This window comes from Lissotriton helveticus, chromosome 8, assembly GCF_964261635.1.
Source record: "Lissotriton helveticus chromosome 8, aLisHel1.1, whole genome shotgun sequence".
In the NCBI taxonomy this organism is placed as follows: domain Eukaryota; kingdom Metazoa; phylum Chordata; class Amphibia; order Caudata; family Salamandridae; genus Lissotriton; species Lissotriton helveticus.
In genome coordinates, this window is record NC_136069.1 from 1523483827 (window position 1) to 1523510336 (window position 26510).

General features: G+C 43.6%; 1 protein-coding gene across 1 annotated transcript in view; it reads left to right on the plus strand.

Annotated features, from left to right (window-relative positions):
- The window catches only part of INTS4 (integrator complex subunit 4), a 297022-nt gene that overhangs the window by 87072 nt on the left and 183440 nt on the right, over positions 1–26510 (plus strand). Inside the window, exons 4-5 of the mRNA XM_078658501.1 lie at positions 5502–5608; positions 26044–26229. Of these exons, the coding sequence (XP_078514627.1) occupies positions 5502–5608; positions 26044–26229 (293 nt within the window). The remainder of the gene's footprint in view (positions 1–5501; positions 5609–26043; positions 26230–26510) is intronic.

Sequence of the window (26510 nt, forward strand, 5' to 3'; positions counted from 1 at the left end):
GCGCCCCCTTGCCACAGGCAGTCCTTGCTGTTTGTCCCGCCACTCCACTGGGCCGCGCAGTAGGCAATTCGCTGTCCTTAGCGGCCAAAACCTGCGCGCTGGTTCTATATCTGGTCTGGCCCAGTAATACCACAAGGGAGTTCTTTCGTACAGAAGTGGGGGGCCACCAAATGTCCACTCGGTTGCTGGCCAGCGATTCCCAGGGGCGTCACAATCTCCTCTGTCACACCGCAGTCCATAGGGGAACCCACAAGGGCAGTCCCTCCACACACTGTTCCCTAAAAAAGTATATTTCCCTGTTAGGGGTTATCCTTGTTTCAGGGACTTTTTCCTAAAAAAGTTTATTATCCTGTTAGGGTTTATCCTTGTTGCAGGGGCTCATGTGTTTGTCATAGTGAGTCCCTCCATACACTCAAGGCCTGAATTTCACATTGGGATCTCCGCCCGGCCCCGTGCTCCAAGCCGGTCTTAATAGGGTGATGTTTGCCGCAGGCCACTCCGCTACTGTCACCAGATCAGGTCCGCCCCGTCCGCCCCTCCGCTGCTGTCAAACTTGCGTCCCCAGGCCGGACACTGACCTGTTCCCGCCTGGGGACCGCTGCCGATGCTGCCCGTGGCTACGACCGCCACCGCTGGGTCCCGCTCCTGGGGTCAACCCGCCTCCACTCTAGTGTGCCCGTGTGGACCTCCCGAGGCGGGACGGGCCGCACCGACAACCCACTCTCCTTTCATCACTTCACCCCTGAGGACTCACCTCAGGGCCAGGCAGAACGCGCTGTAGACTCAGTCCGTCTAATAGCTCCACTGTAGTTCAGCCACCGCCCTCAGCCATTTTGTCACTGACTCCCACCGCGAGTAGGTTCCCGGTGCCACTATCCAGAAACCCCGTGCAGTATCTCCTTGGCGGCTGCAATCGGGGGGCTCACATCAGTGTCTCTACGGCTGGGCTGCGGGCTTCACCGATCAGCTCCGGTGGCGGGCGCCATTTTGTCGCCGTCTGTCACCGCTGGTAGTTCCCCAGTGCCGCGATTTGGAACCTGTACAATTCGTTCTCCTGGGCAGTCCGGAAGCCCCATGCAAGCTCACTGCGGGGACCGCTAACTGGGGGTCCCACACGAATGTCTCTGCAGCTTCAGGGTCACTAGGCTCTGGCCTCGGCGGCCGCAGGCATTATTTCCTTCCCGCCTGGTACGCCGTCCGGGCCCCGAATTTGTAGCTTCCGAGCTCCACAACTCGATTGTGTCTGGACCACAGAGCCGCCAATAGTCTTCCCAACACTACCATCTGCGGTGAGTACTTTCAGAGGTCGGATGATGTCGGATGGTGGGTGTCTTTGATGGTTCTGCTACAGCAGCTCCTCTAGTGTGCGGCCATCTCCGTTGGCTGCTAGGCCACGCCCCGCCCAAGTCATTCTTGTGGTACCGGACTGGGCACAAAGAGTCTGGTATGCCGAGCTCCTGAGCATGGCTATCGATCATTCGATGAGAATGCCCCTTCTGGAGGATCTTTTGTCACAGCAGCGGGGGACGGTTCTCCACCCGAACCTGTCCAGCCTCCTCCTCCTTCCTTGGAGATTGAGCAGCGACAGTTGACCGCTTTTGACCTTCCACCTGAAGTTTGCAATGTCATCTTGGCAGCCAGGCGTACCTCCACCAAGATGGTGTACGCCTATCGGAACAATTTTGTGGCATGGTGCACAGCAAAGGCTGTGGATCCCCTCTGTGCCCCTTTTTCTGAGGTTCTTTTGTTCCTTCTCTCTTTGGCTCAGCAGGGTTCTGCTCTGGGCACTGTTAAAGGCTATGTGGCAGCCATTTCTGCCGTTCTTCGGCTACCAGATCAGCCCTCTTTGTTCAAGTCCCCTACTGTAAGTAGGTTTTTTAAAGGCATTAATCGCCTCTTTCCGCCATCTCCTTTAATAATGCCTCAGTGGGACTTGAACTTTGTTTTGACTTACCTTATGTGCGCTCCCTTCGAGCCTCTTCACAGTTGTCCTCTCAGACTTCTCACTCTGAAGACTGCCTTTCTTATTGCCATCACCTCTGCTCCCAGAGTGAGTGAGCTTCAGGCTCTTTCTTCTAAGCTCCCTTTCTTTTCTGTCCATCCAGACAAAGTGATGCTTTGGATGAAACCCTCGTTCCTGCCTAAAATTGTCCCACCTTTTCACATCGGACAGACTATCGCTCTGCCCACCTTTTTCCCAACTCCGCACCCTTCCAAAGAGGAGGAGAGACTCCACCGTCTGGAACCGAAACGTGCGCACGAAGGATTTCTACCTTGACCGCACAAAGGATTTCTGGGTGGACGATCAACTCTTCATTGGCTATGTGGGTGCATAGAAAGGTCGGGCTGTGCAAAAGCGTACCATCTCCCGATGGGTTGTCCTTTGTATAAAGATGTGTTACGCTTTAGCTAAAAAGAAACCTCCAGTGGGGCTACGAGCTCATTTCACTATAGCTATGGCATCAACTACTTGTTTGTGACGTGAAGTCCCACTTATTAACAACTGCCAGGCGGCCACGTGGGCTTCTATGCACACGTTCACCAGACATTACTGCCTGGATAGTCAAGTCCGGAGGGTTGGCTACTTTCCCCGTTCTGTCCTCCAGGACATTCTGGTGTGAACTTGGTTCGCTGTCCTTCCTCTGGGGTTGGTATTGCAGGGGTATTTATTCTAAAGGTAATGAATCTATAACTATCTCTTTCAAATGAACAAGTTACTGACCTTCGGTAACCATGTATCTGTAAGAGACATAGGTTTGTTATAGATTCCTTACCGCCCCACCCATTCCCCCCCCAGCTTTGCGACCTAACTTCTAGGGATAGGGAGTCCCTTGCACGGCCCTAGTGTGGCGCACCAGTGGTCAGTGTCTTTCATGTCTGCACTTCTGGTGTTGAAAGTCATGTCAGAACTGATGTCCGTGCACAAGCGTGGATCTAAGTAAGCACCGCACCGTCATCCCATTTGACCAACGTCACCTACCGACACGCAGGGGTACCGCTAAGGAAAGAATTCTCTGATTCCAGTCTGACGTCTGGGTGTTATTTCTAAAGGTAAGGAATCTATAACTAACCTATGTCTCTTAGCATAGCGTTAGCAAAGGTAAGTAACTTGTTCTTCAAACACACATTGATCCTTTGGAAAGCATATTTTTTTCTAGATATCATCTGCCACATCCTTAAGTGCAGCACCTCCAGAAATACTTATTACAGCACTACATTTGGAAACTCCCAGAAAATACCCTTAGTAAGATTCATAATTGCATTGATAAAGGACCAGATAGAAATCTTTGTATGGCCTTCTTTTTAAACACTATCTGAAACATCCCATGCATATTCTTCTCTTTTGACATGGATTGTAGGAATACATTAATAGTGTAGCACAGCTGTGACTTTTTGCTTATCACTTCCTAGTTTCTGATATATGCCCCACACAGTAAGTCCTAGCCCCAGTTAGGCACATCAAAAATAGGAGGTGAAGTTGAATTCTTTAAACTCATACACAATTGAATAAGGTAGCTTGTATGGATTATTCAGATGGTCTACTGTAAGCCTTCTACCTCAGTTTAGCCAGTACTTTCGAAAAAGCATTGCCCCCAAAATAATATTACAGAAGCAGAGATGCTATCTACCAACAAATGTTACAGCTTTGAGTCTCTAACCAGAAAAGGCCATGTTAAGGATGAAGGTGGGAGGCTGAGAAAAACCCACAAGCACGGATGGAATAATGGCCACTATGTTATGTTGACAAATGGCATCCTCACAAATCCCTACCTTGAGAAATGTGGCCCGTCAAATTTGAAATGTTTTTCAACAAAGTTACATCAAAACTTTCCTGACAAATGTAACTCTTGTCAGAGACCTGGTTGGCATTGTAGGAGACCCAGAATATATCCTACCTCTCCATCGCTGCCTGCATCCTTGCCCCATACCCACCCCAATAATTTAATGGCACTGTAATTTTTTACTTGTCTTTATCTCTAGTTGGTGATTCTCTTTCTTTCCAACTTGTCACCCCTTCTTTTCTACTGTCCTTTGTTCTCAATACTCCATGACATTTTATTTTCTGTGGATTCATCCATTCCATATTCCCTGTCCTTTGTTATTCCTTTCAGGGTCATTGACACTAAAACAATACTGCAGCGACCTGTTAATTGTGCTTGTATTTTAAATTCCTCTAAAATTGCCTTTCTTCATATGAATATATTTACAATTCCAATTTAGGTATTGTAAGACATTTTAATGCTTTCTTTCTTCCCCTTATAAGCCCATGATTTACTACAGTTCAGCATTTTGTTTTCTGTATTTTAACTAATCGTCACCTTGTCCGTTTCACAAGTTGATCTTTAGTCAAATTATACTCGTCAAATACACTTTTCTCTGAATGATTACACCATGATAAAATAGTCAAGAAATATAACACTGAATGAATAGATGAAACCGCTAGCTACTTCTGATAGTAGCACTGGTCTAAAGTTAATTCAAGGTTCTTTTGGAAGCCGGTGTAGGTCTTTCAGTATGGGATTATGTGATCAAACATTTTCCTCCCTCATGCTCCTGATTGTAATATGTATTTTGCAACGACAATTAGGGGAACATTTTGGTAGTCCAAGGGATCACTAAGGATTGTATCACTGAGCAGAAATCAATAGGGGTTAGGAACAGTTGAATTTGTATATTATGAATTATACTGTGACTAGAGCTTTTTAATGTATATTCGATGTGAGTTCGCATAGAGATATAGTAGCAAATTCAAAAACCCAGAGAGTTTCCTACAAGGGAGAGATTTAGGGTGAATGCTCTAATGTTGAAATCTGAGAGCCATTTCTTTTAGCTTTCCTCGATCTAGTCTCAGAATGGTAACCGCTTCAAATGCTGTATGTTTCTAGGCAGGTTTTCAATTTGAAAACCTCTTCAATGAAGTTAATTGACCCATCTCAAGTTTTCCCTACTCAGTGAACAAATCAAATTCAAAATGCTTTGTATCACCCATCTGACATTTATGCCGTAGGTATAAAGTTTGTTAGGGATAATTGAATTTACTGTATCCTCTTTAGACTGTTAAGATCATCAGATGCCTTGTTACTTAAGGTTTGAAGAACAAGAATGATAAGAACTTTTGTTTAGTATTCCAAGAATGAAACCTTTACTTGTTGTGGGCTGTACAGCACTGCCATAATCTAAAAGATCTTTTGTCACCCCTCCATCTGCTTCCCCTTTTTATTGCATCGTGGATACTGTAAACCCATACGTGTCTTTGTAGGGCACCTAATGTTCAAATTTCCCATGCTACGAAGTAAAAAACTAGCTCGCTGCAATAAAAACTGCCAATGAAAATAATTATTTGTTTTAATGATGGGAAAAGACATTTTATCGGGTGGTTTCAGGGGTTAGTTTGGGAACTGAGACACCAGATTTAACAACAAGTTCATGTCTTGTAAAAATTGACTATTTGTATGAAGACAGCAGACTATGCGACTTGTATTATTTTAATTTTTTTGCAGAGTCCCATCAAGTTCTTGCTCAGCTTCTTGATACACTCTTAGTGATTGGAAACAAACTTCGAGAAAATCTGTCTCTCCGAATGCGTTTGGTTGATGAAGCCTGCAAGGTAAAGCAATTAAAAAAATATCCTCAGTTTCTCTATTTTCTTACACAACAACGAATTTTTGAAGTCTGCATTCATTCCATAAGGTGGATCTCATTTAGTGAGTGTGTTGTGACATTTGTGTTGCACTGTCTATTATGGAGAACTTCGTTGTTTATTAAACTTGGTGGCCGAAATGGACAGACTTACACTCTGCAATTTGCTTCCTATCTTCATAATTACAATAGTAATATTTATTTTTGTTTCAACTCAATCTGCCTTTAGGCCTTTGTATTCTCTTGCACACTTTACTTTTTTCCACATTTGCCCGTCCACTTGTGATTAGTAGCAGAAGTCACCAGAATCCATTGAATTAGGAAAGTGTACTATACACTCCCTTCAAATATGGAGCATCAGAACTGGCTTTAACTGAGTGCTTCAAGGGAGAGGTTCTGGAGATACTGGCCTTTCTCACGTTGAACTCTGAGTGTTCTTCTGACTCGTCTAAAGAGTCTGTAATCATCACAGAATTCTACTTTTTCCCGATTCCCTCAAGATCAGTAACAACATGTAGATTATATTCTATTTGTTCTTCTCTGTATTATGGCCTTGTTACTCTTGCCTAAACGGATTGTCCTCCTACTATAGGCATTCTTCACTTCATCAACTACTTAACGACTTCCACACAATCATAGGCCTTGGTCTTATATCTTTCCTAAATTACTTGCCCTTGAGTACTGCCTAGCCAAGAATAGCATGGACATCAACATACCGGTCTCATGCACATGTACACCATCAAGCTTTCCACACCATCTAGAAAATAATATTTCCTTACCTTCAGGGCAAATTCAGTTACTCGAAATTGAGTCCTGTCCTATCTGGCAAGGCTCAAGCTTTTAGCAGTGGAACCCTACACGTTCACGGCTCAACCGTATGCCGTTCCATTCCTTTCCTCTTCCCCAGGAAGTAGACTGGAGAAAAGTAATGAAAACCCACTTTTAACCCTCTTCCAAGTGGTTGACTTCACCTGATTCTGCTTGCCAATGCTTGTTGGAAAGGTACTTTACTGGTGAACAACCTTCTTCTCGCCCTCTACGTAACCCTTCACTTCTCAGCGCTATAAATCTTCCTTTCAGCAGTGTTAAGTGCAATATAAGGACAAAAACATAAAAAACAATTTAATTCACTGCAAAGTGTACTTGATATTCGGAAATGCTGTTCATTTCTCACGATCAGCTGCCTCTGGTACACTCTCAAACTCTCACCCCTCTTGTTACAATTCATGTACAAACTGAGAATGTTACTTTCAGTAGCACATCCAGCTGGTATTTGCAGAATTGTATGCCTGTATATGTGCAAGTCCAAGAGCCCAAAGACCTTATTTTATGTTTTGTAATTGGAACGTTCCAAACATCTGCACTGTTTAAATGGGGTTACTGTAAGGTTATACTTCACCACCTAAGGCTCTTTATGAGATAGGTGCAAGATCTGGACAAGCATTTACAATGCAATAGGTCTCGCAGCATTAAAGTTTGAGTTACTGGCATTGTAAATGACAATGCTTTGCATAAATTTTTTTTTAATTTGCAGTTGGTATATAAACATTGTTTGTGAATGGTTAGCTGTTGCTTTTGATAAGCAAAGTTGGCAGTAATATAGAGTGCTAGTCTTGCTTGTTATAAGCATGCTGATTTAAAGCGCTCTGATTCCTGCAGGTAAAGTTTGCGCTATATAAAAGTGAAAACTAATAAATAAATAAAAAAAAGCCTACCTGTACCACGTCCGTTCTTATTCTTTGATGCCACATATCTTTGGGTCCTTGTATTTATTAACTGCACCCGGCTGTGGGAAGCCTCCATGGCAGGAACAATGTGTTGCGGGGCAGACAACGGCAATGTAGCCACTGTCCTGTGGCTTCACCGTGGGGTAACAGTGTAGGGGCAGGAAGGCAGGCAGTTGGTAGTGCTGTGCCATAGCAGTGTAGTTCTCTGAGTATGCTGGGCATTGGGGTTGCTATTGGCTGACAAGAAGTGGTGAGGAGGTGCCGGTTCGGTATGACTGCTTCGGGATCTTGGGCAGGCGACAGTTAAAAAACAAGACTTAGAGCTATTGGCATTGTAAATGACAATTTCCTTAATCTATGTGTTTTTGTTTGGAGTGAAGTGGACAAAGTGAGGAGGAAATACAGAGGAGAATGTTGAGAGTGCATCGCGAGATGCAGTGGCAGAGAGCTGGGAGAGTGGAAAAAGGAGGGATATGGGACAGCATGGAAATTAATTTGTGGGGGGAGAGTGGTGGATGCAGATGGGGATTAATGCGGTAGGATTGTGTTTGGTTGTGTGAGAGATAGACCAAAGAGAGAGGGGGCCTGGGGAGAATCCTATTAGCTTTGCTGAATTAGCAGTATTTCACAAATCCGCTATTGGTGTCAATATGTATGCAGAATAAAGCTGTCTTTCGAACCTTTTTATTTCTCTCTGTGCAGAGCCTGCACGAGGTATTTGTAGTACCTCCAGGAATGGTGCACTTCGTTACCCGGGGAAAACAATTTTGCTTAAAGGAAAGAGGAGAAAAGTAAAGTAGCACCTCATTGTTAAACTCTGTGAAGTGGCACTAATGTGTGTGGTTGTGAGGAAAAGCAATCTGGCCCCTTTGCGATCACTGAGGAGGAGTGACAGAGTCAGAAGGAGAGGCAATACGTTAAAGAAAGAGAGAGGGGGAGGGGTAGCTGCTAGTGGCAAAGCACCAGAGAAGTGACCACTGTTATTTAAAGAAACACACGATAAAACGAATGAAGAGTTTCCCTGGAAAACTCTGTCAACGGCTAGGACGCTCGACCTCGGAACTGGGTTCGAGTCTCGGAAATGACGCTAAACCTCCTATGATTCTGGGCAAATTACTTAATCTCCCCGTGCCTAACAAAAACAAGCTGAATTGTTTTTATATCTAATCTGATAGGGGAAAAAGTGAAGCTTTTTATTATTACATAGTTTTGCCTCTAGAAACATTGTTATCGTATAGAATTGATTGTAGTTTTATTGAGTAACCCACAAGGTTGGTTACTCTTTTGTTTTTATTTGCGCAGGTTAACTTCCTATATGTGTACTATTTACCTTTACCTTCTCATCGTTATCTGCTTCCTTGTACAGTGCTCGGATAACCCCTTACCGGTCATGTTTGCACCATATGAAAACTTTTCAAATAAATGTTAACTAATTTCAATAAAGTTGTTAAAAAAAACTTCTCCTCTCTCCCCTATCTCCGAGCCTGTTCTCTCCTCTGCTCAGTTTTCAGTATGACTACTCTTTCGCTTCCTGCGACGACTTTGGTTTCACTCGCATATTCTTTTTGGTTCCCTCTGTTTCATCGTCCTTGCAATTTTAAGTCTGACCTCTCCCTGGCCTAAGGCCTTTTCACTGCTACCACCTGTGTTCCCTCGCGGACCCGTCATTCTTTCGGTTTTCATGCGTCTACCCTTGATTTGTCCAGTCTCACTTTCGCTTCCTCTCACATCTTCGCTCAGCTGTCTCGTCTCACTAGCTGAACTTTGCAGCACTTGTCTACTCCCCTTTTCACAGTTTGTACCACTTTTATTTGCTTGCACGGCGGTTTAGTATTCGCAGTATAAAAAAATCCAATAAAAAGAAATGAAATGTCAGTTTTAGTGCAATGCTTCTATCATTGCACCCATGTCTTGCTTCCTGATACCACGAGAATATTTAATTTTTCTTGCCCTTGCCTACCTTAGCTGCCCCTTATCGGCTACACCACCAGCGACCTAAGCCGTGTTCATTGCTGATGTCACTGTCGCCCCACTATGACGTCACTTCCTCTTAATGACCTCAGTATCCGAGGGGGCTGTAATTAAGCCAAAGTGACATCAGTGGCTTCTGGGATAAGGAGGAAGGGATGTGGGGTAAGCCGGTGCTGGAAAACATCTGGGCAAGAATTGACAGAAAGTAAGATGTAAAACCTGAAATAAACAAGCAATAAAGCTTAGGTAAATATATAAATATCGCTAATTAGATCCATTTGAGCAACAGGAAATTCTAAGAAGCTCTACAAAGTGTTGTAAAGCAGCAAAAATTGAAGGGTGCTAACATATTTTAGCTCTTATCTTGAGCAGTACTTTAGCTTTGCTCCCAAATCAGTTAACTAGAGCCACTGTAGCTGACCTCGCTGCCCAGCCTGCAGAGGCACCATTTCAGTGTAGCCCGAGGACACAAGCAGTGAGCGACAGGTTCATGCTGACGCACGCTCAGCTTTACATTAAATATATTGAGAATGAGCACTAAGTAAATGTGTGCCACGGCCACGCTGATTCTCCGGCAGCCGGTCCTACTGTCAGCTGAGCAGAGTAGAGAGCTGAGAAGTGAGTGATTAATCACAATGCTTGTAAGAGTTGCTGCAACTGGACTTTTATTAGGTGCTTGTCCTTTCAATGCAACTAAACTCTAGCGCAACTCAGAGAGCAATCAGAGGAGTTTTAAGACACAACATGAAGCAGCAACTGGCTGCAGTCTCGTGTCTCGCTGCACTCCTTGAGAAATCCCCTCAGTGCCCCTCCCACTGCTGATACGAAGCCTGCAAAACCACGGAGCCTCGGCGGCCTGAGCCCGCGATGAAATAAACAACTCAGAGGAATGGAAGGCTATATTCTCAGCCTGCTCCGTGTGGCCCAGGCTCACCACCACCAGCCGGCTGTAAAGTGGTTACCATCGTCATAATGCGTCAGCTGAGCGGAGCGCTGCTCAGTTTCGCTCTAAAATTAAATATATTTAAAGCCCGATATTACAGTCTGACTAGAGTGTCAATGACGGAGAACGAGTTTCCAGCAGCTGTCCGGTCGCAGGAACTTATTTGCATGAAGAAAGCGGACCCGCGGGCAACAGTGCGAGGAATGGTGAAGCTGTGCAAAACAAAACTTAAGCTTAAACTACCGCCTGCTGATCGCGCCATGGGGAGTGGGGCTTAGTGGGGGGGGGGGGGTGTCTGTGCGCTCGTGTGTGTGAGGCGGCGGGGAGAAGGGTGTGTGTGTGTGTGTGTGTGTGTGTGTGTGTGTGTGTGTATGTCTCTGTATGTGTATGTGCGCTCGCGTGTATGTGTCTCTGTGTGCGCATGCGTGTGCGACAGGGGGAGGTGTGGCTGTGTGTTGGAGCTTCCCAGGAGACAGGAGATGTACACACACGCGCGCGCGGCCCGATCCCATTCTTGAAGATGCGCGTGACCATCTCTTGTCTCCTGGGAAGCTGAGCTGAGCTGAGCCGGTGACTATAGGTCTCTGGCGAGACCGCGTTTTCGCGCGGTAATCGCCACGAGACCTAACAAGTAACCAGTGAGCAGTCAGGTTTGGTGTCAGAAGCAGAAAAGCAAAAGCTCTCTTGGTACAACAAAGCTCTGCCAGGAGTTTCATCTGGTTGTGGTGAGCAAGAGACCCTAGTCAACAATTATTAATTTAAGGCTAAACATGATCGGTTGAGTACACTGGAAAAAAATTAAAAGCCATTGTTATTTGTAATATCAATACATGTAAGTCATTCAAATACAAAACATGTTGCATTACAAATGCTATAGGTGTCACATTTGCGAAAGATAGAACTATTGGCATTGTAAATGACAAAGCTATTAATTTAGCTATTTCCAAAACCAACACATAAATAAAAAAATAGTCATTTACAAGACCAATAGCTCAAACTTTCATAATGCGAGACCTATTGCATTGCAAATGCTTGTTGAATAGACCTACTCTCCAGCCCTAGGCCAGGATAGTTTTCCACCTGCAGCAGCGTCGGGATACCAGTGTGCTATACAATTACATATAACCACATGAAGTATACACAGGGGTTGTATTGCTGACATGGCTTACTTTACGGTTGTTTAGTCAATTGATCAGTGCTTTTGCCTAGAAAGTTAAGGACATGAATACAGGGCCCAATATAGGGACCCGTTTCAATATGAGTTTCTTATTACTTCCGGATCTGAGTCTGAGACCCATCAGAACCCGGCCCACTTGGAGCCCTGGGCTGCCAGGAGATGAAGAAAAGTGAACTGTGGCTATAACGATACATGCAACAGGAGTCTAAGACCTCGCCACCAGAGGGTGCTATGACCAATGGGCCTGCACTTTAAATCACCCACTCGCGCTTCCCCTCTGCCACTCCACCTCCAAAGACACTCACTCCCCTCTACGAGCCATTCCAAAAACACATGCTCCACTCTCACCGGCCAGAAACATCTGCATGTAACTTTACACAGCCTGCCCTAGACGTAAATGTAATGCACAGCTGTGCTTCCTTCAGCATCGGTAATGCAACTTGAACACGCAACAGCTGGTTTCAGTCTGTCACGGACACACGCGCCTTTATTCGATCCACACAGATGCTGGCCTTCCTCAAGACACAGGTCTGAAGGAGTGTGGAGCGGGCGCAACAAATTCACATGCTTACACGTTAATCAAACCGAAAATAAACATGTCTGTCCTTATCAAAAAGGCCCGGCACCTGCCACAAATCACCCTGGTGAAATCTGAACACACGCGGGCGTCCTTTTTCGCAGTTTGGCCACAAAGACATCAGAAGGAGGCATGTGTCGCCTTAAAATGCAGCTTACAGTTTGAGGATAAAAGGCAGGTGAGGCTACTATGCCCCAGGGGTTAACCAACCGCTGCCAGCCAGACTAGTCTAAATAAACCCTCGCCTTTGCCCGACGGCCGCAAGCCCGTCACTGCCCCGCTGCTGCTCGCGGGTTTTAAGAACATGCCTCCCCCAAGATGCCGAAAATTAGTCATGATTTTACAACTGCGTGGCAAAAGCGCACTGACAACAAGTCAAACCGAAACCTAAGAGCCGCGCGCGTGAGCTTCTACCGTAGACAGCTCACGTAGCGCGGCTCTTAGGTTTCGGTTTCCAAGGCGCATGGCAGAGTCTGATTCCGACGCGCACGACCCAATCCCAAGGCGCGCGTCGGAATACGACTCTGCCATGCGTCTCAATGTGCACGTGGCCTGCTCCTGTCGCCCCTTGTTTGTCTGTAGAGCCGACAGCTATAGTGCTCTCTGCGAGAGCGCGCTTTCACGCGCTTTTCGCAGCGAGCCCTAAAAAGGTGCACAGTATCTGCCGATTTATACCCGAAATTACAAATAATGGGTCATAGAGAGGGGCATGAGAAATACTTACTAGCTGCCTTTTTGCTGTGTCTGTAACTGCATCTTTGTCTGGAGGGCGGTACTGGCGTAGAGCCAGGAATATGTACCTGCAGCTAGACATACCTGCACCAGTGTCTTTGCCTGGATGGTGTATTTCTAACTCTATCTAGGCAACAAATGTTTATCTGTAGCAGTGATTTCACGACATACCTGTCCTTATGCCAATATAATGTACGTGTTGCCCTCTCTAGACAGTATACCTGGATCTCCTGGGCTATCTTAAAAATCCTAGTGCTTATGCCACAATTTCCTAACACTTGATATTTAAATGGCTTGTCCTGCAACAAGATGTCCCAAAGAAAGTCTTTTTTTTGCCTGGTACACTTAGTGCCTATTTTAAAAGTTGGACAGCTGTTACTACGTCCATCCAAACCAAGAATAATGGTGTACTTAGACCCAGAATTTAGTATATACATTTCAATCTCCCGTTCTTGCTGAGATTCCCTTCCTGGTCATACTCTATGCAGACTTAACCCCCATCATTATGCACGTCCCTCAGAGAAAGCTGACAAATCTCTATGGTCCCCAGACCTTTTCAAATTTCTTGGGACATCTGCGGGCTCCAGATTAACAAAACAGCGAGGTGGAACGGTATTTGGGGTGCAAAGGTTTTGAAGGCATGATTATCCTGAGACCAGTGCACAAATGGGCACCCAAGCGGGGCAAACAATGTTCTCTTTTTTGGATACTCTGCCTTCTTTGTTCTCCTGAAATAAATATCCTAAATAACAATGAAGAAGGCCCAAATAGAGTTATTTCTGCATTGCTGGGCTCCATAGTTTTGCTAGATGAATTATGTGCAGTTGAACTGCTTGGTCTTAACAAGCACCAGGGCCAGGCTTCGAATCAGGATGGCACATAGCTGCTATAAGCTGCTTTTTGGAAGATGAACTGCTCAGTGGGAAGAAAGGAGCTGGCACCTACTCAAGATTACAAAGAGGAGTCTGAGCTGAATGGTGACCTTCTGGAGTGAGCCATCCAGGAGACGTACATGTTTTTTAGCGCAGCTTGACTAAATGGCTCAAGAAACAAGTGGTGTACCAGACTTAACAGAGCTGACTGTATGTATAAGCACATTTTTATCCGGGGACATGCTTGGTATCACGTTGGTCCCCTTGAGGCCATATGAAGGAGTACCCGAATCTCTAGATTCACGTTAGTACTTGCTTTAGAGTGCTGATGCCAGTTGCTCCAATTGTTCATGATTTAAGCAGTTGTTCTAGCACCATACAAGTTTCTAAGAGACCCTTATTTAAAGTCTGGTCACCCACTGACACTAAATCTCAGTTCACATTTGTTGTTATTAAACCCTGAGAGCCCAGGGGTTGCCCTGTACAGTTTCAAGATTCGAACTGCTGAAATTTGCTATCTCCAATGAACATTCCTGTTTGTGCTCACACTGCATTTATTAGCTTAGGTCCAGTTGAAGGCCTAGCTGATCCCTCACTCTGTGACTGTGCTTAGGGTGCAGGAACCTACTGACTATGGTACCTCTTCTTACTTTACACCTACACTGTGTGAAATCTTGTCATAGGAGCAATAACCTATCCTAAGAATAGCATGGGACTCATTTGCCAGCTATGGTGGTTGGATTTTGTGGGCCTACTGGTTTATGGATTTTGTTTGGGAAACAATGCCTCACAGAATCCTTTCCACCGAGTTGTTACAACTTACACCCAAGTTTCAAGAGCAGTCGACACACATAACCTATCCATTGGCTGGCCGCTGTGCCCTGATGCTTGGCTAATAGTAAACAAATGGTAGCAAAAACAAGGAATTACCAAACCTGCCAATAATACCATAGGTCTTCCAACGAAAAATTCTGACTAAAGGAGCCCAAGTTGTAGGAACATCGTGTAGCTGGGCAATGTTTTCAAGTGTTTGGAGTTGTATCTGGGTCCCAGAAGAGGAGAACAACTTTTGTTTGTTGTGTTCATTTTTGCTGCACTGTTTTTAGAGTGTGGCAAAATAAGACCCAAGTCCTTTAGATGCAAGTGTTCTGTCTGAGCAGTGGGTTTGTGTGTAATTTACTGATTCACCTTTCCCAGAGTCGACTTTGCCAGCTCCATGGGGTAAAGAGTCTAAAGAATAAATTGGTTATCCACTCAGAGTGCAATATCACTGTGGTATGGGCTCCTCAAGGAAACTCAGCACTATAGTTCCATAGATGTACCCACCACTTCTTCCCTGCACCACAGCACAAGGGCTTGCCCAGGTGCGCAAATTCTAGGAAATCATCTCAGTGCATCATTACACATTCCAAACCTCAATATTCACCCTGCTAACATACTACACTATCCATCCTTCAATAAATAAAACAAAACATAAAACTAAAACAAAAATCTAGAAAATCTAAATACAAAACCATACCCTAAACTGAGTGCAAAAGACCCTTAAGAGGGTTACGGGAGAAAATGCTAACTAGTAAACCTCCATCAGCACATATTAGTGTGAGACACCCATTAGAAAGTAAACTTAATCTCTGAATCTTATAGGATCTAACTCTATTAGTCCTTGTCAAACTTCTGGCATCACCACTTTCCGCGGTGATTACCACAGAAATGCTCACTCTAGCATTACCCACAGACTCACAATCACCACTGCCAAGCGAAGGAACAGAAACTGCATCATTTGTCCTGCTACTTAAGGCTCCAAAATGAAACCAATCATCACTGTTTTGCTCTCTTATCTCTCTGGAATTACATTTTTCACAAATGATTTTCTCTTGTTCTTTATGCACTTTAACCTAAGAATTCTTGTTCCACAATCTTATCCAGGAAAGCATTACAGCTATTTTGGATGTCTTCATCACTTTTTCACTGGCTCATAAAATCTAGATTCCTTTTTCACAACTTTCATGGGCTTTTTAATCAGAACTCAATCTCCAGGCACCAAACACACTTCTTTCCCCCTCTACTCCTGTTGTCATAGTACTTCTTACTAGCTTCCTGCTTGGTTTTCACATGTTCCCAAACTTTGTCTAAATCCACGTTAACATCCCGATGCCCTACTCTACCATCCAACCAGGCTGGGCTCATCACAAACAATGGTTTTCTTCTTCTCAACAAAATGAAAGGAGCAACACCCGTAGTGCTATGCGGGGTGGTATTAGAACTCCACGCTTTCTGTATCGAAAATTCAGATACATTCAATTGTTAGAAATAGCAGCCTGCACACCGTCTTTAAGCATATGATTTTCACTCTCGACCAAACTGTTAGCAGGACTGTTCAATAGCACTTTAACATGTCTTATGTTTCACATCTGGAGAAATTAAGCCATCTCCTCAGACACAAAATGCATGACATTATCTAAAACAACCTCCTTAACAGTACCCTCTAACAAAAATAAATGTTCCAGAAATGTTATAGCATTGTAAGAATCAGCTGCCCTAACGAAAGCAAAATACAGCCCTCTCGAAAAATCATTCCCCTCTGAAATAAGGATTTTTTTTTTGCTGCTCAACAAATTGTATGGATCAGTTTAATCAAGACCAATTTTCTCCCAAAGACCTTCAGGCCGTTCCACAGGATACAACGAAGGAGTAGATGATTTCCAATGCTTATCAGAACATAAGCATTCACCACAACACACTAAATGTCCCCCTACCAGTCTATCATGCCAGGCCACCAGTAACCATGCTTAATTTATTGTGCTAGTTGCAAAAATTCCTAAATGGCCAACATGCGCAAAAGTAACTGTTTTGTCATGTAACCCAACCGATGATACAAAAGCATTCTGCCTCACAAAAATGCCATTACAGGCAACTCTGATGCAACCTGGGTGAAAGCTCTCATCTCAGTACTCAATTTCAATTTAATTTCAATTTCAATTTATTTGAATATGGTTTGGAACTCGATTGAGATCCACATATAAACAAAACATAATTAACAACAGAAATTGCAAAAACATAAAATCCGCACAATACATTCTATTTATACAAAAAAGAACCAGAAAATGAGTCATATCTGTTAATATAATTCTAAGAAACATTTAAAAAAGTAAAAAATTCTGAAACAGAACATTTCATTGGGAGGATTGAAAGTGGCATCCCGTAAAGATTTAGCAGAAGAGATGCTTAACTGTAAACATATAGGTCTCACCCACTTTCGACGGTGGACCATTAGGGCAGGGCATATGAAGAGGATATGGGCAATATCCTGAATTGATTTGTCATTATTACATAGGTTACATTTGTCGGAACACCCATGCCATCTGGCTAGTAATTTGTTTAAGGGGTGAAGATCATGTCTCAAGAGGAACCAGAAACGGCGTAGGCCGTGGGGGAGGGTCCAGGATGCATAAGGTTGTATATGTTTAAATGAATAAGAGTTGACAACCTCAATAACACCTTTCTTTGTGATGAGGACATCTCTATCCCTCCTAAAACTTAACTCCCAAGTTGCCCGTTTTAATAACCGCTTTAGCTGATGGGGGGTTAATGAAAAAAGAGTTGATTCTTCCAATTCTAATAAAGTGACAATCCTTCTAAAATTCTTTAGGAGTAAAGAATATTCCTTCATGGGACCCAGTAATTCCTTTTTAATCAGAAGTCTTAGGGTATCCGATTTTCCCTTGGCTAAGTGGAAGACCCAACGTATGACTCCTGCCAGGGCCTGAACCCAACTACTTCGAATGCCCAATTCAAGCCTGAGGGATTCCACTCTACAAGCATTATTGACCGATAATAAATGTCGCAGGAGACTGCCCTCGATGATATCTAGGAAACCCCATTGACTCAAATCTATTAGCTCGATGCCGTAGAGCAGGGAAGCTGGAATTTTTGCTCGAAAGACCTCCAACAGATGGGCAAAATGTCTTCTGCCAGTTGCCTTATAAAGAACACTCAGTCCATTTCCCTGAGTCTTGGCTTCCCTACTGTTATTGTCTATGTGAGGCTTGGCACTCAAGTTGCTACATACTATTTTCCCCAGGAAAACATAAGATTTTACAATTTCTAGTTTCTCCTTGCCTAAAAACCAACTAAAATTTCCAGATTTCGTTTTTCTCTTCCCTGTAATGCACATTACCTTGCTTTTGGACATATTGATCTTCAAATGGTGGCACTCAGCGAATAGATGCAATGCATGCAGACGATTATTCAATCCCTTCGGAGTAAGGTCTAAAAGAAGAATATCGTCTGCATACATTAAGCATGCAACAGGTTTGTCCCCTAAAGTGGGAGCAATTCCTTCGCTTAGGGATAAAATCTGGGGTAGGTCATAAACATAAAGAGAAAACAACAAAGGAGCCAATAAACAACCCTGTTTAAGACCATTAGCTGTGGGAATTGTTTGGGATAGGCCTCTCTCTCCACCCATAAATACTCTACACCAGGTATCGGAGTGGAGTTCCTGGACTAGACTTAGCATCCTAACTGGCATACCCAGAGTAAATAGTTTCTTCCACAGTAAAGAACGGTCAACTTTATCAAAAGCCGTGGAGAAATCTATAAAGGCCGCATAGACTCCCCCTCCACGAACCTTGATATATTTATCAGTTATTACTTGGAGAGCAGTTAAGTTATCCAATGTACCATGATTCTTTCGGAATCCCGTCTGTTCTAGGAGAAGTACATTTGCTTGATCCACCCAATCATTAATTTGTTTTAAAAGGCATCTTGCAAACACTTTGCCAATTGCATCCAGAAGGGCAATCTGGCGATAATTATGGGGAGAAAGTCGGTCTCCCTTTTTAAAAAGTGGCACTAAGATACTCCCTTTCCACGAGGGAAGAATCTTTCCGCTAGAGAAACAAGTGTTAAACACAGGGCATAACAATTTGCTCCATTTCACGCCGCTTTGCTTTAGAACAGATATTGGAAGTTCATCCGGCCCCATTGCCCCAGATGAACACATTTCCTTTATAGCTGTTTCTATGTCCTTTTCAGATAAAGGGGCCAAAAGCTGATCGCTCTCTATAAAGCCTATTGGGGAAACCGCTACTCCAATATTTGCATAGAGGGTTGTGACATAATCCACCCATGATTGTGCTTCAATGGGGATGGGAAGCGGTCTAGTTCTTGATCCGCACCCCTCACCTATGAGGGACCAAAACTGTTTCATTTCTCCTTTGAAGGCTGCCTCTCTTAGTTTTATCCAGATGATGTCCTCCCCTTCTTTCCGTAATTTCACTTGTAGCCTTTTCCTCCTTCTTTTTAATAAAGTTACTCTGCGTGATCCTTCTGCCGATTTACACAAATATTGTTCCCTTACTAATTTATTTATTTCTATATTAAGTAGACGTAGGGGACAAGAGGGTATTGCAAAACACCTTTTCTTAATTTTTTTTTTAGCTACCAAGGTCACTAACTTCATAAAATCTTGGAAGCACACAATTTCAGAACCGTGCCACATAGCAAGATCGTCAATTGCAGCATCATGTACACTCTCCAGATTTTGTTCTGCTTTTGTGTTCCAATAACATCTTCCTGATTTCGCTCCAAAACTTACCAGGTTGCCATTGAGAGACCATTGGTCGGATTTGGGGAGATTTATATTCATAGAGGAAGAAAGTAGTGTATGGTCGCTAAAAACCGTTTCGATAACCCTGAGATCCTTTAGTAGGGCAAAGGAGGAATTCTCAACTATCACATAATCTAATATAGGTGTCTCCCTGATAAGATTTGTGAGTAAAGTTTGCAGGGGAATCAGAAGGGAGCCTTCCATTCGCTATAATCCCATCCATAACGGACAGTTCTTTAAGAAGTATCTTCCCTCGCTTGTTTGTTTTAATCTTCTCGGGAAAGAGAGCTTTGGGGATCTGTAATGATTCTTCTTTATATTTATCGCGAAACAGACTCATGCTTAAGTTAGAGATTTTGCAATTCAAATCCCCTACTAAGATTATATTAGGGTAAGGAGATTTTTCCCTAAGACTCTGAATATAGACGAAGACCTTTTTTAGAGTTTCGTTAAAACTAACTTCAGGGGGAATATAAGCGTTAATCAGCACTAGAGGTTTAGACACCTCCGCATTGTCCTGGCCAAACAGCGTTACAGCCTGAAAAAGGTTACAAGAATCCAAATAGTGGGAGAAATTCCATTTTATCCGATTCGATAACAGACAGGCAATTCCACCCCTAGCATGGCCTCTCCTTGAGGGGACAGCATAGCCTTCTAGAACAAAATAATCCCTTCCTATTTGTAGTTTCTCTGAACACCAAATCTCCTGGAGACAGATCACACTGGCTTTTAAGGACATGAGGAATTGATTTTTTTCAGGACAATTCTTTAACCCAGCACAATTCCAAGATAGTAACAATATATCATCGCTAAAGAGGAGGATTAGGCGGGTACTTAACAGTCAATTTCTTCGAGAGAGCACCAGGTAGCCAATTCCAGCGGAGGGTTTCATCTACAACCTTATCCTGAGAGAGGGGTATAGGAGGAGATGGGTAAGATACAGAACGATGATCTTTTGATAAGCGAATTTTCAAATCATCGAAACCGCCGGACTGTTCTACATTTCCAGGTGCTACCTGCAAAAAAGATAAAGTAGACCCTAAAGGCCTTGGAGACTTAGAATGCCTGACAAAGTGGAAATTCCCCCAGACAGGCATAACATCAATCCCTCTACTCTGGAGATCCTCAGACCATTGTAAAATTAGATTTACCACTAATTTGGAGTAGAATTTTACCCTCGTTAAGTTTCTACCCTCTATCTTCAGAATCCGTACTAAGTCTATATCTGCAGTTTGTAGCAATTTCAACCTTGCCGAATCCTGGAAATATTTAAGAAGCAATGATCTATTTAAAGTGCAATCAGCATCAAAAAGGGGGAAGAAATCAAGAATGAGGGTATCAACGCTCTCCTCCATGGGGATTTCAGGAGGCCTTTGACAAACCATTACTCCTTCCCTTTTAGCGGAGTAGGGACTGGCCAAAGGATTAAGAGCGGAAGGTACAGGGCCAATAGAAATGATCTAATTTTTTTGGGGAATGGAGATTAACAAATCCCCGTTAACCATAGGAGGTCCACCCGAACAGCAGGGAACCAGAGGTAAAGGGTCAGAACTCTGTAAACTTTGTGCTGCGGAAATGGAAGTATCCACAGCTGTTTTTCCGTCCTCACTAGCATCCTTTAATACCAGTAGGGAGGCCTGATGTAATTCTTGATTTGAGATCATTTCCAAATTTGCTCTCCAAAGGATTTTTCTCCGTCTATTTTTTTCAATTCTTCTAATTAATCTTCTCTTTTTTGTCCCATTCTTTTTAACTTTCCCTAAATTCTCCTTTTTTCTATCGCCTTCTTGTTCCGGGATCTCCTTGTCACCGGCACTAAGCTGTTTATTAAAGATTGGAAATAGTTCTCTATCTACCTTGGGATCCATTTCATTCTGATCTTCTACGGTCAAGGATGGTTCTATATCATCCTTTGACCCCATTTCATTTAAAACCTCTACTACTGGAACTATATCAACTACACAATTTGGGATAGGAGTTCTCAAAGGGAGGACTAATTGTTCCCTGGCATTAGATAGATGGAAAATGGAAGGAGACCCATTATCTGGCCCAAAGATTTTCTGTTCTACAGGGTCTTCACCCACAGCATCTAGAATTAAACTGGGTTTCTTCTCAAATTTATTGTGTAATAAAACCTTCAGTATTTGGGTTACTGTTTCCAATACGCAGTCAGAGCCCCCAACAAATTTCTCTAATAATGCTAGTATGGAAGAGAGCAAGTGTTCAAGAGAGGATAAGCAGTCAGAGACTGGTTTATCCAACCTCGATGGAACCTTAACGTCAATACCTGTTATATTAAGGTTAGAGCTTGTTGAGATATTTAACTGGGATATATTCGAGGGAGTACTGCTATAGAGATGGAGAACAGGGGGGAGTGATGTTATTGGGGTTTTCTGTAGATCCCTTACCTTATCAGTGTCAACCTCGATGTATCTTCTACATAGATCCAAATCCAAATCAGAAAAAGCTAGGTCATTAGTATACCCTTCTCTCGGTGGTGAAAGGCTTGCTTCGTGTTTATCAGGTGGGGGCTCACTAGTTTTAGCGAGTGAGGCATGATCTAACACCCCCTCTATTTGTAAAGGAGCTTCCAGGGGGGATTGGAGTCGAAGACGGAAACAGTTATTTTGTTCCTCTAGCTTACGTGTGATGGGAGACATACGATTGTTCAAGGAAACCGAACCTTCTCTTACTGTGACTAGAGATGTGGCCCCCTTTTCTATATTATTCTCATGCACCAATGCCTTAGTACTCAAACCCACAAGAGAAGTGGGAGCATTTACCGAGTCATCATAGATAGGTTCAACATTTGATGCTCTATTTTTTCCCCGCTCCCAGAGATTGAAGAGCTGACATGAACCCTTAAGTTGTATAACATGGTTATCCTTATTTTGAAGGGGATTCGATTTTGTTTTAGAACACGACCTCCCAACCAATAGTTTTCCAGATCTAAGCTTTCTGGCCGTCATTTCAAAAGAGATTAAGGAGGGCGCAGGGGTATCACTTAAAACAGTAATGCACGATAGAACAGTCACAAACCAACAAATAAACTTTGTAATCAATAAAAAACTAGAAGAATGAGACTTTTTAAGGGGGGTGGGCACAGCACAGCCTTCTTCAGCCTCTGAGGGCCTCAGAGGGCCCGCCCTTTGCCCGGGCTTAGCCCGGCGCCTGCCCGCGCTGTCCCGCGTCGCGGGAAAGTGATGGAATAATTAATAGGCAGGTGGGGGCGTGGTCACTGTGGGAAGAGGCGGCAGGTGTGCAGCAAATGGCCTGCTGGGCCTCGCAGTCCCGCAGCGTGAAGAGTTCTGGCCCAGGTATCATGTGAACGGCTCCCGCGAAGCGGGGGCCGTGAAAAGTCAAATCAAGCGCCCTCGGCAATCCTCGCAATCAGGTTCAATAACACAGAGGTCAGCTGTTAGCAAGGTGAGCAGAAAACAAAAACGGCTTCTATCAGTACTCCAGCTCCTGTCACAGGGCATCCTTTTACTAGATACTTCTTCGCTAAGTTCAAAGCCTCATCCTTGACACAACATTTATCCCATTCAACCTCAGAAATCCTGAAATGCTCAGTGGTATCAGTTACAGTCATGACACACTCATCCGCATCTTCAAGACCACCACTATACTCCTCATCCTTAACCAGTAGAGGAGACAGTCAGCCCTAACGTTATTTCGACCTGGAACATATTTAATTTCAAAATTTAATTCTTGCAACCTCGATAGCAGCCTAATCAAGCGCGAAGAGGCCTTATTCGAACAGCTGTCTCCCAACATACATATTAACGACTTGTGGTCGCTGACTAAGTTGCATTTTGTGCCCAGGATATACATCTTGAATTTTCAGCTGCGCATGAGCAAGCAAGAGCTTCCCTTTTGATAGTATTGCATTTCACTTCAGCCACACTTAACATTCTGGATGCAAGTACAACAGTTTTTACCTCACCTCCAATGAATTGGCTCAACACAGCACCCACACCTCTAGAGCTGGCATCCACTGTGATAACACTCATCACACCATGAGTGAAAGAACTAACAGCAGATGCACTTATAATTAGTTTCTTGACACAGTCAAAAGCCGGTTGTGCTTCATCTGACCACAAGTGCTCGACATGTTTTTTTGAGGAGGGGTCTTAACCCCTTCACAAACCTAGCATAATACTCACTGAGCCCTAAAAATGCCCTGAGAGTATCTTTGTCATCAGGAACCAGGGCATCCTTATTTGCTTTCAATAGACGTTCTTTGGCTTTAATGCCCTCATGCGATAGATTATAACCAAGATAGTCAACTTTACTCTCCATAAACCTGCACTTATCTTTGTTGACCGATATCAGATTATAACCAAGATAGTCAACTTGACTCTCCATAAACCTGCACTTATCTTTGTTGACCGACATCGCATGCATCTCCAACTTTTGCATCACAATCTCCATCAGTTCTATATGGTGATCAAAATTATCTGTGTGGATCAGGATATCATCCTGAAATGCTTGAATGCCTGCTTGCCCCTCATAAATGTTATCAATTAATCTCTGGAAAATACTTCCAGCTGATGCGAGTTCAAATGGCATCTGCCTGTGCATTTATGCCCCGAAAGGGGTAAAAAACGTGGTTAGAGGTGAGATTCTTTTGTCAAAGGGATCTGATAAGCCAATCGCAATGTATGTTTTTACTAGAACCTATGTTGGCAAGCGTATCACAAATCCTGGGGAGGGGATGACAGTCCACCAGAATATTACGATTCAAAGTTCTTAAATATGCACATAAACACATGTCCCTTCTCTTCTTGTGGGCTGTAACCGCAGCAAACACCCTCTCGGAGGACTTCACGGGATTCCTCTAATCCATTGTTCTTTTCATGCATGGGTTCATATCCCATCCTCGTCACCGATAAAAAGTGGTATGGGCACCTCAAGGAATACCACACTTTAGTCCAAAGTGATTAAAGCAGGAAATGTTATTCCTTAGATGAACCCATGACTGCTTCCCTGCACCACATTACGACAAGTACTTGTCCAAGTGCTCCAATTATAGAACATCCTATGAATGTATCATTATACATTTCAATCCACAAGATTCACCCTACCATACTACAATTACACGTGGCCCTGAGACACTAGTACTAAACAACAACCACACATACTGCCTAATAATCAGTTCTTGACAAGGAAACCTAGTGCGTATCTCACCGAATTTATTGAAAGAACCTTCTTTCTAGCTATTCTGATTCGGTTGAGTCTAGATGCTCTGTTCCGTAGATCTCGTTTACTGCATGGGAACCAGAAGAAGTTTGGGCTGAAATGAGGGACTCCAAGATTTTCATCTGAGACCTGAAAGGTCATTGGAAGCTTTTATCTTAAGCAAATCACGTAGCTGAAACTTTAATATTCAACATTTTATATATTCCTATCACATTGTCCATGCAGTCAGTTTGATTTTCTAAAGGGGGCATCTTGAAAGCATTGCATTATAGTGCTTGTCAGGAGACGTAGGTTAGAATTTCTTGTTGGTTTCTAAAGTGCCCTGACAGCCAATGGCAGGATGATGTGACTTACTCAAAGGCTTTCTAGGATGTTTCACATGACTTACCATGTAATGCATGGAGCCTCCCTTCAGCCAGTTGTCTGGAGGTGTAAGTTATGATTTCCTTGTGTGAACCACTGCCTAGTGAGAATTGATCACATATGCAGTCTCCAGGCATATCAAAAGGGAGACTGTTTCTAAGAGATCTGCTCAGGGACCTTATGGTAGTTAGTGGAGACTTCAATATCAAGTGGTGTCTCTTAGCAGAGAATGGACATTTAGATACCTGCTTGGGGGTAAAGCACATTCAGACGACAAAAGGTATCTTGATGTGTGTTGAAAACGTCCATGTCTGTATTGATTGAGTAGCCACATTTAGTGGGCTAAAGTGGTTGCCAGAGTAAAATTGGTCTATCAAATGGTCCTCCGCTGAGTCTGCTTCTAGTGCTTTAAGGCAAAGTTCTCAATTTCAGCGCACATGGAGACTTTCTGCAGAGTGTTCTTTTCAGAGGTTATTTCCCATTAAGCATTGTTCCGGCACAGCCATGCTTTGCTTTCCTTTAGCTCACTGTATGCAATTTTTTTGAAATGTGAACACAAATTCATGTAGGGCTTTTTGATCATAGTCCTATAGGGTAGCTGTTCCTATGGTGTGTAGTCACAGGTTGACAAGTGTTAAGAGAATCGGGTGGACATACCCTTAATAGGAATTGGTGCCCTCACACACCCCTGAGGGTGTCATGCTTCATCATTGGGCTCTGCTCCTCGTGGGGTCGGCACTGCAATAGCCCACGGGCCTCGCAAGAGGGCACTTTGGCAGAGATCTTTTTTATAATAAGCTGTGATGGTGAGTGGGGTGTGTGGGGAGGGTGGGGAGTGAGTTAAAAATGCCTGTCCGTGTGGGATTCCTCAATGTGATCTCTTATATCCGAGGACCCCACTGTAGGATTTATATTACTTTGAGTTATTTTAGCTTTTGATTCTCTTACTTGAAGGTTGAAATGTGAGAGCTGCTTGTTTCTACAAAGTAATTTACTGTGATATTTTGTATATCTCTCTGCTTCCCAATGAAAAGTAGAAAGATTTATTTTCATTTCATCAAAAAGGAAGCAATGTTTGGCATTTTCCACAGAACAAGTGAAAAGCTCAGAGGTCTTGTTATAGTTTTCCTTGGGTGTTTTATATTTATGTATTTGTGACACATGTTGCTGGGTTTAGTTGTGGATTGTTTAATCCTCTCTGTGTACTATTTACCTCTTGTTTTTACAGTACTTAACGGATACATCACATGGGGTCAGGAACAAATGCCTTCAAATGATTGGCTGTCTGGGTTCTGTGGACAAAAGCGTTACTAAGGAACCCGAAGGTCTGGCTGCCAAGGACGTGCAAAAGATAATAGGGGATTACTTTGCAGATCAGGACCCCCGTGTCAGGACAGCAGCTATAAAGGCCATGGTATGTAGCACTCAACTGCTGACTATGAACTCTTGTTCTAGCCAATAAACACTGATTTCTTAATGCGATTAAATGTAACTTCATCCAGAATACAAGTGTCTGCTGCAATAGGATACAAGCATATGTGTTCCTCTTTAAAGCCTTTGCAGTGCTATATTTGTCAGCCAGTACACACCTTAAAGTCCTGTGTTCAGCTGCTTCTTCTTAGTCACACTGCAGCTTGATCATACTAGGTGAGTGCTAAGCTCCAACCGTAAACACCTGTTAAAAGTACAGAGCTA